This window comes from Pelophylax lessonae, assembly GCF_965119305.1.
Source record: "Pelophylax lessonae genome assembly, chromosome: 1".
Taxonomy (NCBI): Eukaryota; Metazoa; Chordata; class Amphibia; order Anura; family Ranidae; genus Pelophylax; species Pelophylax lessonae.
In genome coordinates this window covers 517,723,158-517,737,103 of record NC_138768.1, presented here as the reverse complement: position 1 = coordinate 517,737,103, position 13,946 = coordinate 517,723,158, and the positions used below count along the sequence as shown (strand labels likewise).

General features: G+C 41.3%; 1 protein-coding gene across 2 annotated transcripts in view; it reads left to right on the top strand.

The window, feature by feature from the left end:
* LOC309548407 (calcium/calmodulin-dependent protein kinase type IV-like) overlaps positions 1-13,946 on the top strand; it is a 150,498-nt gene that overhangs the window by 45,934 nt on the left and 90,618 nt on the right. For both annotated transcript variants that reach the window (XM_082248347.1, XM_082248346.1), the window contains exon 3: positions 10,272-10,350. In XM_082248347.1, the coding sequence (XP_082104473.1) occupies positions 10,272-10,350 (79 nt within the window). The remainder of the gene's footprint in view (positions 1-10,271; positions 10,351-13,946) is intronic.

Here is a 13,946-nt window from a genome sequence, read left to right as displayed (position 1 = left end):
CTGAAACTTCACAGGTACACTGTTTAGACCCCCCAGACACTAAATCCAAAGAAATCTCTTTTTTTTTTTTTTTTTCAATAATTTTTTCAATAATTGGCTATCAAAAATGACAATTTTTAAGAACTTTTTTTGTGTGATTAATAGTCCCTGGGGCATGACCCAGAACCCTAGGCACTTTTTAGGGACATTTATTGAGTTTTAGGGCTTCAAAATGGTGTTTTTTGATTACCGAAGTTCGGGTCCCATTGATTTCAATGGGGTTCTGAAATCCGGGCCGAACTTTCGGGAAGTTCGGGTGTTCTGGTCGAACCGAACTTTTGAAAAGTTCGATCATCCCTAGTCCTTAGGGCAGCTCTCTCTGTCTACCTAATTTGTACATGCATTGCGTTATGGCCATAGAGCACCACTTTATGTATAAGTGAGCGGGTAGGTTACTGGAGGTCTTTCTTGACACCACTACTTATAGGTTCCCTTTTTAGTTTATTTATCTACCTTCCTTGAAGGGGAATGACAGGACCTCTTTCTAGTTGCTGGCAACCATTTTCTAGCTTGACCTGTGTAACACCATTTTCTTTCTTACAACTCTGACTTGTAATGACTTGTTTCAGTTAAGGTTACTTTAAGTCTTTAGTTAAACATGAACAATGACCTAAGTCAATCACCCGATATGTTCTGACATTTCAAAATAAAGATACATCCCCACTTCCTTTGTACCTAACACATTCTGCTTCCTTTTATTCTAAGTTGAGTTATAGGGTCTAGACAAGGCGTATTTTGCAATTTCTAACGAACATTCTGTATTAACCCATTGTCCAGCTTTTGTGAGAACTTGACTCTTCATGAGTATCCACTCCCCCTCCCAATTGTATTTCCTGTTCAATACTGTGTATAATAGTTACCCCGCACATGGAATAAAGTTAAGAATGTTTTAGACTGAGCAGTGGTTGCACGTGTCTTCTTTAACAGGATAAAACATTCTCCAGAGCTCTGCTTTATTTTGCATAGAACAGACTAGATTTAGCCAATAAGTCAGGGACTTATGATATACATATACATTTAAGGTATCTAGGGTGAATATTAAGAGAAATCACCAACATTCCTCAACCACAGAACCAACATCTGAATCAAGTAATGACTGTGCATCGTCAAGGAGCATGTGGCTGATGCTGTGTTCACTTCAAATAACTCTGGAAATATTAGAAATAATAGCTGACTCCTCCATGCGCTGATGGCAGATTTAGCCACCCTGGCAGCTGCAGTGGACTGTGCACTAGTCTCTGCTTGGGTGACCAAGAATGAGGAGGATGAGGACAGTTTAGTAAGCCATTCCACTACCTCCTCTGCATGCTGTAGATGGATAGCACAGGCAGCATCACTAAATAGTGGAAATAATACCATGCATAAGGACTAACCAAGTCCACCTTTGCCTGTGGACACATACGCTGCTGGCCCGCTCACAGTGCCATGGGAACATTTGCCTCTCACTGTTGGCCTCGCAGACATGATGGGAAAGTGCATATTAACAAATGTAATAAAGAAGTGGAAATATTTACATGGATGCACTTTAATCAATGGAAAGTAGTGTTTGGTGCACTTTAACCTGAGTATTCACTACACAGACACACTCCACCGACACACTATGATATACAACTAGTAAAACTGCACTAACGCACAGAAATATTCTGCATTAAATGTGCACTAACGCACAGAAATGTACTGCGTTAAATGTGCAGTAACACACAGAAATATACTGCATTAAATGGCATGTAACGCACTGAAATATATTGCGTTAAACGTGCACTAACGCACAGAAATATACTGCGTTAAGCGGCACATAATGCACTGAAATATACTACATTAAACGTGCAATAACGCACTGAAACCTACTGCGTTAAACGCACACTAACGCACAGAATTATAATGCTCAAACAGCATGTAATACACAGAAATATGCTGTGTTCAACATGCAATAACGCACAGAAAAATACTGCATTAAACGTGCACGAACGCACAGAAATATACTGTTTTAGATGTGCAGTAATGCTCTGAAATATACTGCGTTAAACGGCAAGTAACACACAGAAATATGCTATGTTAAATGGCATGTAACACACAGAAATATGCTGCGTTAAACGTACAATAACGCACAGAAAAATTCTGCATTAAATGTGCACTAACGCACAGAAATATACTGCTTTAGATGTGCAGTAACACGCTGAAATATACTGCGTTAAACGGCACGTAATGCACTGAAATATACTACATTAAACGTGCAATAATGCACTGAAACCTACTGCGTTAAACGCACACTAACGCACAGAATTATAATGCTCAAACGTGCAGTAAAGCACAGAAATATACCACGCATTGAAATATACTACGTTCAACATGCAATAACACACAGAAATATACTGTGTTAAACTTGCACAAATGCACAGAAATATACTGCGTTATACACGTGCAATAACACACAGGAATATACTGCATTAAACGGCACGTAATGCACTGAAATATACTGTGTTAAATGTGCACTAACGCACTGAAATATACTGCATTAAACGGCACGTAATGCACAGAAATATACTGCGTAAAATGTGCACTAACACACAGAAATATACTGCGCTAAATGTGCAGTAGCACGCAGAAATATACTGCGATATACGGCATGTAACGCACTGAAATATACTGTGTTAAACGTGCAGTAACGCACAGAAATGTACTGCGTTAAATGCGCACTAACACACAGAACTATACTGCGTTAAACGCGCAATAACACACAGAAATATACTGCACTAAACGGCACATAACGCACTGAAATATACTGTGTTAAACGTGCCCCAATGCACAGAAATATACTGCGTTAAACGGCACTTAACGCACTGAAATATACTGTGTTAAATGTGCAAAAACGCACAGAAACATACTGTGTTAAACATGCACTAACGCACAGAAATACACTGCGCTAAAATTATCCAATTATCATTCAGAGTGCGACAGCACTGAAACCTGAAAAATGGCCTGGACAGGAAGGGGGTCGAAAGTGCCCGGTATTAAAGTGGTTAAAGGTCCTTTCTTAAAAAAACTGTGTAATTTTCCTGGGCAATGTACATCAGTACATAAATTTATTTTTTCATTTTAATGCGACAGGGTGGCAAGATAATAGAGAAAAAAGCATAGTGTTGTCATCCGATAACATAGTGCCAAACACGGTTCTATATATCAGTATCATCAGGTGTTGGCGGATATATGAGATTTTAGTGGTTGGGATTACATTTATTTTAACAAACTATGTCAGTTTACTTGAGTTCTTGGAATTGCAGAACTGAAGTTCATTTTTTTATGTGCCCTGCATGTATGCACAGATACGTACACCCAGAAATCCTTAAAAAAAAAAACATCTGTCAGCAACAACAGATTGAAAGCTAGCTCCTCAATTGTCAACACCTTAGCTACTTTTTTTTCTATTAAGTGTTTCTACACTCTCTATATCAGGCAGTGGTTGCTGACAGTCTGTTCAAGAGATTTTTTATTTTATTTCATGGTTTCGAAGAAAAAAAATTAGTACAAATATAGTATGCACCTAACAAATGACATCATTCACATTGCCCCCCTATTCCCATACATAAACTAAAACTTAGTCATACACCGGTTAGTCCTATTATCTGTTATTAAATGTCCTGCTGGCTAATTTTACACTGCTGTGTCCTCTACAGTATTTTCATTCTAAATTGGGCCTAGCCTTGCTGTTTAAAATTGTCCTTGGTGTCCCAGTTTTACACTGCTGTGTCCTCTACAGTATTTTCATTCTAAATTGGGCCTAGCCTTGCTGTTTAAAATTGTCCTTGGTGTCCCAGTTTTACACTGCTGTATCCTCTGCAGTCTATTCATTCTAGCAAAAACCTGTGCTGTAACTTAAGTAAATTTGGGACCAAAGTTGCTATTTAAAATTGCTCTGCTGCTGGCCAATTCACCACAGTTGTATCCTCTGTGGTCTTCTACTTCTTAAAATAAAGACCGTTATTCTGTTCTTTGTATGTTGTAAATGTAAGCATTCATTTGCTATTTCCCTACAGGGAAAGATTCGCTTTATGTAATCCTTCTCTTTTCCTCTTTCACATTTGGCACAAACATTTTTTTGGGGGGAGCGGGTACCTGATTTTGACAGGTACCCACTCCCACTTCCTCCCAGGACGCCTAGGCAATCTGAGTGGAATCCCCCCCCCCCCTCCTCTTAGCAAGCAGCCTTCTGGGACACATCACAGGTCCCAGAAGGCTGCAAGACCAATCACAGAGCACAGTGCGGCTCATACCTTTTTCAGTGGGAAGCCAGCTGTAAAGCCACAAGGAGTCACGGCCAGATTTCCCCACTAAAGATGCCTGCGCAGGGGACCCAAAGACTGGTAAAGAACCAACCTAGGTGAGGACAGCAATGGATCCCTTGACAGGTAAGTGTCTTTTTAGCAAAAATCAGAAGCTACAGTATTTGTAGCTGCTGACTTTAATTTTTTTTTTCTAGGATGAAGAACCTCCTTAAATTTGTCCTGCTGCGGGTCAGACTTAAACTGCTGAATCCTCTATCCTTTTTTAGATGATAAAAGACCCGTACTTGCCATAGGGCACACCGGGCTATCGCCCGCTGTGGGGCCTTCATGTCCTAACAAGAGCTGGAAAATGCAGGGGTCCCCAACCCCCCGGGCCATGGACTGGTAATAATCCATAGCCTGTTGATGACTGAGTCGCAAAGCCGGAGGTATTCAGCGACCATGGTCCAGACAGGGCTAATCCAAACCGCAGTCGCAGCTCATCATGCCTGTGTTTCCTCTCCCGACTCCCCCGCCCCACTAACAATGTCATCCTATCAGCGAAGCAGGAGGCAGGAGCTGGAGATCTGCACACAGAGGGGGAGTCTTTTCAACTTAATAAGTGGGTAATTACCCACTTATTAATATGATCCAGATCTGCAGCTCCCCCTCCCCTGTTGATAGGATAACATCGTCAATGGGGCGGGAGACATACAAGCTGAATCCTTCCTCTGCCTTGCAGAAGGTGGGACTGCACAGGGGAGGCAGAGAGTAAAAGGGGACACTGTGATTAGAGAAACACATAGAGGGGCACATGACTTATAGGGGCACTGTGATGGGGGGCTGTGATTGCTAGTGGCACTGTAATGTAAAGGGGCACTGTGATATAAAGGGGACTATAATCATTACAATGCCCCTTTATAGTGCAGTCCCTTTATGCCACAGTGTCCCTTTAGATTAAAGTGGGAAGGACCAACTAGTAAATATCGCGTCACCAACTGCCCCCCGTGAACAAACGCCAGCCACCCCCCCCCCCCCCCCCTATGTCCCTAAAAAAATTGGCTGCTCAGTCCAAAATGCCAGGGCCTATTTTTTTTCCTAGCCTGGGCCTGGATGATAACCTTTAGCTTTGGGTGAATAGACCATATCAGACAGTCGTTGCTGACAAGCGCTGCCTTTTTTCTTGCAGCAACTCACCTTGGGGTAAATTCACTAAGAGATAAATACTGCATGAATTTTTGCATTAAAATAACTCAAGTATTTATCTCCAGAAGCATGCAATTCACTAAAAACCATGCTTTAAATAACACCTATATAATTTTTTTCAGTATTTAGTACATTTTGTCACCTTATTTTATCGCAGACCAGACATTTGCCTGCAGCGGGAAGTGAAACAGGTAGCAGCGGTATTCAGTAGCGGCTTCATGCACACTGGAGCTCAAAAATGGCTGTTTTACAGATGTTTGACAGGTTCTTTTTTCTGCCTCTAAACACTCCTCCATGCAGCCTATGTGTCCATGCACATGCAGGCATTTACAGGAGTTTAGAGGAAGGGACAATTAGAGGCAGAAATTAAAATCACATGTTTAAAAGATGAGCGCTATGGCAGAAAAAACACCAAAACGTGCCTAAATGTGGGTAAAGAAAATACATAATCACCCAAGCACTTGATGCACCTGTTGCACATATGCTGAAAGTATGGTCAATAATTCCAATGTGCGAAGGGATCGGACCGGGTGAAACCAGAATTATTTTTATTGAGAAGTTTCTGCAAATACAAGGATATCAGTGAGGTATGATTCTGAGGGACACAGCACTTCTATTCTGTTCATTCATACAATTACACATCTATATAATATATTAATATCAACATTCTGATATACAGGAATAACATCCTCATAGAAAATAATAACCAATTAACCATGTGCTAATACGTTGTTACTCCTTCTGCATCACAGTGGTCTTATAAAACAATCTAATTTAAGATATAACAACATAACACTATAATAATCCCATTCCTGGTACACTGTAGTCATGTGATGCTACAGTGTGACCCACTAACATTTGTGCAGTATGTTATTCAATCACACAGTAGTGACAGGAGCCTTTACTGATCACAGGGATGTAAATTAAATGAATTTCGCCCTGTTTATAACCATAAATATACTCCTTCTTACCTGCAAATACAAGGACATCAGTGAGTTATGATTCTGAGGGACACAGCACTTCTATTCTGTTCCCCCAGAAACAAAACATCTAACTTTTAGTTCCTCCCATGCCTTGCTTGCAGTTGTGCTTTGTGCTGCCATCTACTGGTGATTTCATAGAAATGCCATAAAACGGAAATGTGTTATTTTTATGGGGTACCTGACATCCCTTACACACCTAAATGTATTTGCAAAAACACGGCTTAGGCGTGTTTTTAAAGCTACTTTTCTCCTGCCAGGAGGAAAGCATTTATAATACCCCCCAGTGTGTGTGACGGTACTAACCGTCACTATGAGTGAAAGACAAATAAGTAATGGTTTGGATTGCTTCAATATTTGTCAGCAAAATCTTCATATAGAATAGAAGATTCTGTCTACCTTAGAGAAACTTATAGGTATGTGGATTGGATGTTAAGGGGGAGGGGGGGGGGATTGTCCCACATTGTATATTTTTGTGTACACTGTATGAGAGTGTAAAACTCTGTTCCTATTGGATTGTGAATATCACATCCAGTCTTCAACAAGGTCCACCTAGGCGGTAACCTTGTGGGTGAAAACTGTATATAACTCTGTTCAATAAAGTTGTTCTAGAGTTACTTCACCCTCAATCTAGAGTCCTGTCTCTTATTGGGGGAATCTGCTGCAAGGGATTGCTATGGTCTTCCATACTCCCTTGGATAATCACTAAACTCTTGTAAGAGCTTGTGTAAGAGCTTGTTCGTGCTGCACTCTCTGGGGAAAGGAGGTTCACCCACAGGAACCTGGAGGCTTGTCGTAGGTCCAGGGTGGGTAGGAGATTGCAAGACCCTAACCAAGCTGCAGCGTTTCGTGGGGTCTGAAGTGGTTACGGTGTCTGGTGGAGTGCTTGGAGCCCCTCGAGAAGCCCTAGGAGCATCTGTCAACGGAGGTACCCAGTCAGGGTTGTCCTGTTCCGTTACAGTGTGCATGAAGCTAAATGTGACAGCTCCTGCTCAGGGATACTGTTTTTCAGGGAGCCTGTTGTATAAGGATTCGTAACTTTCATTAGAGAGTTGCTGTAGCTCACAGGTGTCAAACACAAGGCCAGCGGGCCGATTGCGGCCCCCCAGGCCATTTCTTGTGGCCTTCGCACCTCTCCTGCAGCTGTGGCACCCCCCTTGTCTCTGCCCCCACCTTTTCTCAATAGTCGGCAACAGAGAGGACAGAACTCCTTTGCCAATGCCTGGGCTTCTCTGTGCTGCTGAAGAAAGGCTTGTCTTTGCCCAGCCCACCCTTCTCAGCAGTCTGCAGCAGAGAGGAGGGCAGAACTCCTCCTACAGATCCTGCACCTCTCTGAGCAGCCACAACACCACCTTGTCTCTGCCTCTCCTGGTCTCAGCATTCAGCAGACTCTGGAAGCTGACTCCAGCCCTCCTGTGGTCCTCCTCTAGACCTTGCACTTTCTTCTTCCCAGATCCACCCGCATCTTCTTCCTGGCAGTACCACAAGGTAAGGGGGTGCATTGTGATGTAAGGAAGGGTGGGTGACTCTTGACTTATGATGGTGGGGGGCTCTTGACATCTCATGTAAGGGTGTAAGGGGGTGTGGGGTGCTCTGGACATCTAATCTTACAGATATAACCGGCCCTTTGAGGGCAACTATAATGCTGATGCGGCCCGCGATTAAGTTGAGTTTGACACCCTTGCTGTAGATTATATTGTAAATGCAAAGGACACAAACTTGTTAAAGTAAGTCATTTTTTCCTTTCTGGAATTTTCTTTTAATAATATGATAACCATCATAGAATTAAAAGTGGTGTTAAATTTCTGTATTTCAGGAGTAGAAATATAGGACAGCAGAGCATTAGTAATACAGGATTCAGAATATTAATCTACATACTGACAAAAGGGATTACATGCTTCATTAGTTGGATTCTCTGCAACATTTCCAATTATAAGAAGTTTCAAAGCATCATAGAATGTATCTGTTTATTTAGCGTGCATATCTCCATTAGCCATAATAAGTCATTATTCATTTAAATAGGCAATATATGCATATATTGAATACATTAAGAATCTATTAGAATTTCTGAATTAAAGAAAAATAAATAACAATAAAAATGTGTAATTGTAATCCTGGGTCATGGACTTATTCTGTAGATGCTAAGTCCCTTTTAAACTATATGACCCAGGATTACAATTCAGACAAGCATTTGAAGCAGTTTCAGTACCAATGCGTGCAACAAATTCAGGTAGTGCCTACTGGCTACTACCGCCACTCTAAGAAACTTTAGCTATGGTCGTGACAGATTCAAAAAGATTTACTGCCAGTTTGCCAATTAGGTAACTGGTAATAATTGATACCACTTCTGAGATGGTCTACAGATAGATGTCAATGCTTAGAGTTGGTCATGTCTGTGCAGGGAAGCTTTCATGAATGTGACAGCTTCCCTGCACATGGCTATGTCCCCAGCTCTATTCAGCCAAATGTAAAAAAATGGGCTCAAGATACTGACTGTTGTCATAACCCAAATAAGACAATGCACATATTTGGGCAATGACGAGTCACATTGGAGGTATCAATCTCAACCCACTTAACTCCACAGCCACAGTGCGGTCAATCAGAAGCAAAGTGGTACTGATGAGGAAATAGTTTCTCAGTTCTCCAACAGGCTGCAACCACTACACTACAAAACATCTACCTGTCTGTGTGATAGGTGTAGTAGCTGGGGAGGGAGCTCAGTAATATTGAGCTGCAATGAATGGACACTCCAGCCTCAGTGCTGTCACCTCCTAAGACAGAATCGTGTATCTGTTCTCATGAGGTACATTATTCTGTCACAAACGCAGACAATTTTAATGCAAAGGAATTGTAAAAGTGTCTGAGAAACACTTAATGAATTACCCTATAACAGGGATATACAAACTGTGGCCCTCCAGCTGTTGCAGAACTACACATCCCATGAGGGATAGCAAGAATGACAGCCACAAGCATGACACCCAGAGGCAGGGGCATGATGGGACTTGTAGTTTTGCAACATCTGGAGGGCCACAGTTTGCATATCCCTGCGGGCCTATAATGTATTAAAAGGAACATTGTTTAATGTGTTATGGACAGAAATATAAAAATATTTTATTTACATTTCATGATTTGATTTCATATGGCCCTGCCTGGCCTTGGTTGGACCTAGTTGTATACAATTCAACTCTGAAAATTAGAAAAATTATGTTAGTTGCTCTGATAATAATTATGTGTGTAAAATACACAGGGTGGTACCATAGCAGGGGGATGTACAACCTTAAAGTACATATGTTATTGTAAAAATATCGAATAAAATAAGCCCGCACTTACTTACTCTGTCAGAATATAATAACACCCTCCTTGTAAAATGGGTAAGTAGAAATACCTACTGGGGGTAATGCCTAGTACATATGGGCCAAATGCTGGAAGACATCGGCTGGTTCAATAAAAACCATGCATGTCAGCCGGCTTCTGTCGGACCAGCATGCTGGAAAACCAGTGGCTGAGAGCGCTGATCAAAGTGTTCTGACAGGGGGGCCATCCCCCTGTCAGAACACAGAAGCTCAGCAGGGGAGATCACTGTACCAACATCGGATTGTTAGTACAGCAACTCAGACCGGCTGTACTGGGTTAAATGAAAAAAAAAAAACAATTAGTGTGTACCAGGCTTAAGTGTTGCATAGAACAAGGAATATACTGTGAATTATGTTTCTAAAACTTTTGTATTGTAATTAGAAAATATATGGATTGATTAAAAGAAAGCATTCTCAATTCTTCTAAACAGGGGAGCCACTTCTGCTGTTTTCAGATGTGAGGAGAAAGGGGCACAAAAACCTTATGCTGCAAAAATTATTAAAAAGACTGTAAGTACGTGTGGATATAGCACCATTGCCTAAACACATATCAGTATACATATATCAGTATTTGTACATGGTTGTAGTATGATTTGTTATGCACTAACGCCGTTTTCTAATAGCATGCATTGTCTACATTAAAGGTGAAATAATAAAAAATGTTGCCACGCTTAACATAGATATTGAATAAACAAGTGTCCATAAAGTGTGAACAACTAGTGCTGCTCCCAAATAGTGCAGGTGAATTCCTTTCTAACGAAACGCGTCAGAACATGATGCCCCAGGTGACGTTAATTCTAATGAAACGCATGTACCACGCACGCCAGCCCTGCATACTGGTCATTCGACTTCTAGGATGTCTTGGATCTATTAATGTTCGTTTTATACCGGCTTTCTGTAAGTGTTTAGCACTGATTCATTTAATTTAGTTTTACTGCAGCAGGCAGCCGCTCCTGGGCAAAGCGACGTTTTACTATGTCGCTCGCTCAGGAGACTCTAGGGGGCGAGCGCGCGTTAGCTGGGGAGCCAGTGCGTGTGACCGGCGGCTCCGATGGCCGCCGGCCACCCGCGATCTGCCGCAGCTGACAGAGAAGGACAGATGGCAGATGTAAACACAGCCGTCTGCCATTCTCCCGGAAGTACGGTAATCACAGAGTCTATGTGATCCTGCTATATAGGATCGCATGTCTCTGTGATTACTTCACAAGCCACGCCCCTTGACAGTTAGAATCACGCCCCTAAGGACACATTTAAACCATTGATCACCAGTACTGTTAACCCCTTCCCTGGCAGTGTCATTATTACAGTAACAGTGCATATTTATAGCACTGATTACTGTAGTAATGTCACTGGTACCCCAAAAGTGTCAAAAATGTCAGTTAGGGGTCCGATCTGTGCGCCGCAATGTCGCAGTCCCACAAAAAAAACGCAGATCGCCGCCATTACTAGTAAAAAAAAAACAATAAAAAATTACATAAATCTTTCCCGTAGTTAGTAAACGCAATAACTTTTGCGCAAACCAATCAAAATACGCTTATTGCGATTTTTTTAACAAAAATATGTAGCAGAAAACAAATTGGCCTAAAATGTTAAAAAAAAATGTGATTTTTACATTTTTTTTTTCAGAATTTCATATAAAAGAATGTGGAAAAATATTGTAATTTTTTCAAAATTGTTGCTATTTTTTTGTTTATAGCCCAAAAAATAAAAATCGCACAGGTAATCAAATACCACCAAATGAAAGCTCTATTTGTGGGGAAAAAAAGAAGTCAATTTCGTTTGGGTACAGCATGGCACGACCGCGCAATTGTCTGTTAAAGTAACGCAGTGTCGAATCGCAAAATAGGGCCTGGTAATTGAGCAGCCAAATCCTCCGGGGCTAAAGTGGTTAAATAAACTGTGGCTGTTTTATCTTTCCTTCGTGGGCCCTACTATGGATTAAACTTTACCATCAGCTATGACAGTACCACCACCTGCAATATAATAGGGGAAGCTGATTGGATCTTCTACTCTTGCATATCATGCCTGTCTAGATTCTTATAATTAAGTCTAGACCTCTGGTAAGGAGGCATTTTATATCAATATCGGTGGAGGTGCACTTGGGTGATCAAAACACACATCAATTACACTCACTGTTATTGGATGTTCATCAAGGAATTCACCTGCACTATTTGGAACAGCATTAGTTGATCACACTTTGTGGACACTTATTTACTCAATATCCATGTTTAGCACAGCAAGATTTGTTATTGTTTCACGTTTATTACAATTGGTCCTGTTGTGTTGTTACCAGCAGCTTGGACTTTTATATTTAGTCTGTATACCTGCGCAATAATATGTTTTGTTTATGTTTTACATTAAAGGTGCCCAATTGTCACGACAGGGGGCCTCAAAGTGCGATCCCTAATAACACCAAATTACCGCACATAATTTTTAGTGAATGTAATGCTACAGAACAATTTCAGAGACTATAGACCTGCAACAGATGATGGTCAAAGACTGCAGACATGCTACAGGAGATGGTCATAGTCAGGGATGGCAACATGCTGTAGGAGTTGTTGGAAACTGGGAATATGCTTAGACTAGAGGCAGATTACATGAGACTGCTTAAGATCCACATTTGTGCTCCCTAAGGCCCTCTTAAATATTACTTATACCCAGGGCCAGGGCAAGGGGTGGGCAGGAGGATCAGATGCCCTGGGCACTGTCATATCATGTGAGGTGTGGGGGTACCACAAGAAGGTTGGGGGGAGGTGATTTGTGTTGGGATTTGTGCTGAGGGCATATGGGGAATGAGAGAATTTGAGCTGGGGGGGTTGGGGGGGGGACAAGGATTCATGATGGGAAGAGGATTTCAGCAGAGGGTGGATTTGTAATGGGAGAGGGGGAATTTATGCTTAGCGGGTAAGCATGCAGATTAGTGCTCAATTTTCTCTGGGGGAAGGGGATTTTTGCTGATACTTAATGATCATTCATGTTGGATGGGGGGCAATTTGGCATGTTTGCCCTGGGCTCTAGATGTCCTTGTCCCGGTACTGCTTATACTACATTTTGACATTGGCGTTAGCAAAATCAATTATGAAAGATATGAAATAAAAACAGAAAGAAACCAAACTATTTACCTACTAGTAACCAGTCTAAAGAGCATCTTTTTTCAATTGTCTTGAGTAGGAAAACACAAGCCACTGTCTGTAGGAGCCCCAAGTGCTAAACAATAACTGCCAAAGGGGTTGCTGTGGGTCTCTGGCCACAGTTTAGGCACCCGGGTCCACACCAAAGTCTGCTTGTTGCATAACAGTCTTGTTAGGACATCTGGACATATGCATTCTAGTTAATGAGGTCAAAAAGAAACACTGCAAATCTGTAATGATCGCAACACCATTACTAAAAAAGAATCTTAACAAAAGAGATATTACAGTAAACCTGTAGCACTAAGTTGAAGAATGTACTACATCAATGTGGCACCAGAAAAGTATCCCAGGAGCCAACTGATATACTAATTGTTTACTAGCGAGTGAATTGGCACAACCCATAAATCCGATTTCATAATGCCCCTTCACTTCTAAAAAGAATGGTAAGGCTGAAAGAACTGGATTGTTGGATCTAGAACATGCTGGTTTGGGCTGCTCTCAAAAAGATTGTAGCGGACCTTTTTGAATTACTTGTTGTTTGTACTGGCAAATTATGTTGTCTGCATTATGTCATTTCTTTCACTTTTTTATCCATAGGTTTTCTTTGAAATTTGTAGGCTCACAAGGTCCTAAGAGCAGGTGTATATAGTATGCACAACTTCTGATTATCTTTAGCTCTCTGAAATAACCAAATCCCTGGATACTATGCAAATATAAGCCACAGTTTTCGTTGACAAGCCTGTTCCTTTGCAATTATACACTGCTCAAAAAAAAACTTAAAGGAACACTTTTACAACAGAGTATAGCATCAAGTCAATTAACCACTTAAGCCCCAGAAGATTTTACCCCCTTCCTGACCAGGGCCTATTTTGCGATTCGGCACTGCGTTACTTTAACAGACAAATCTACCTAAACAAATTTGACGCCCTTTTTTTCCCCACAAACAGAGCTTTCTTTTGGTGGTATTTGATCACC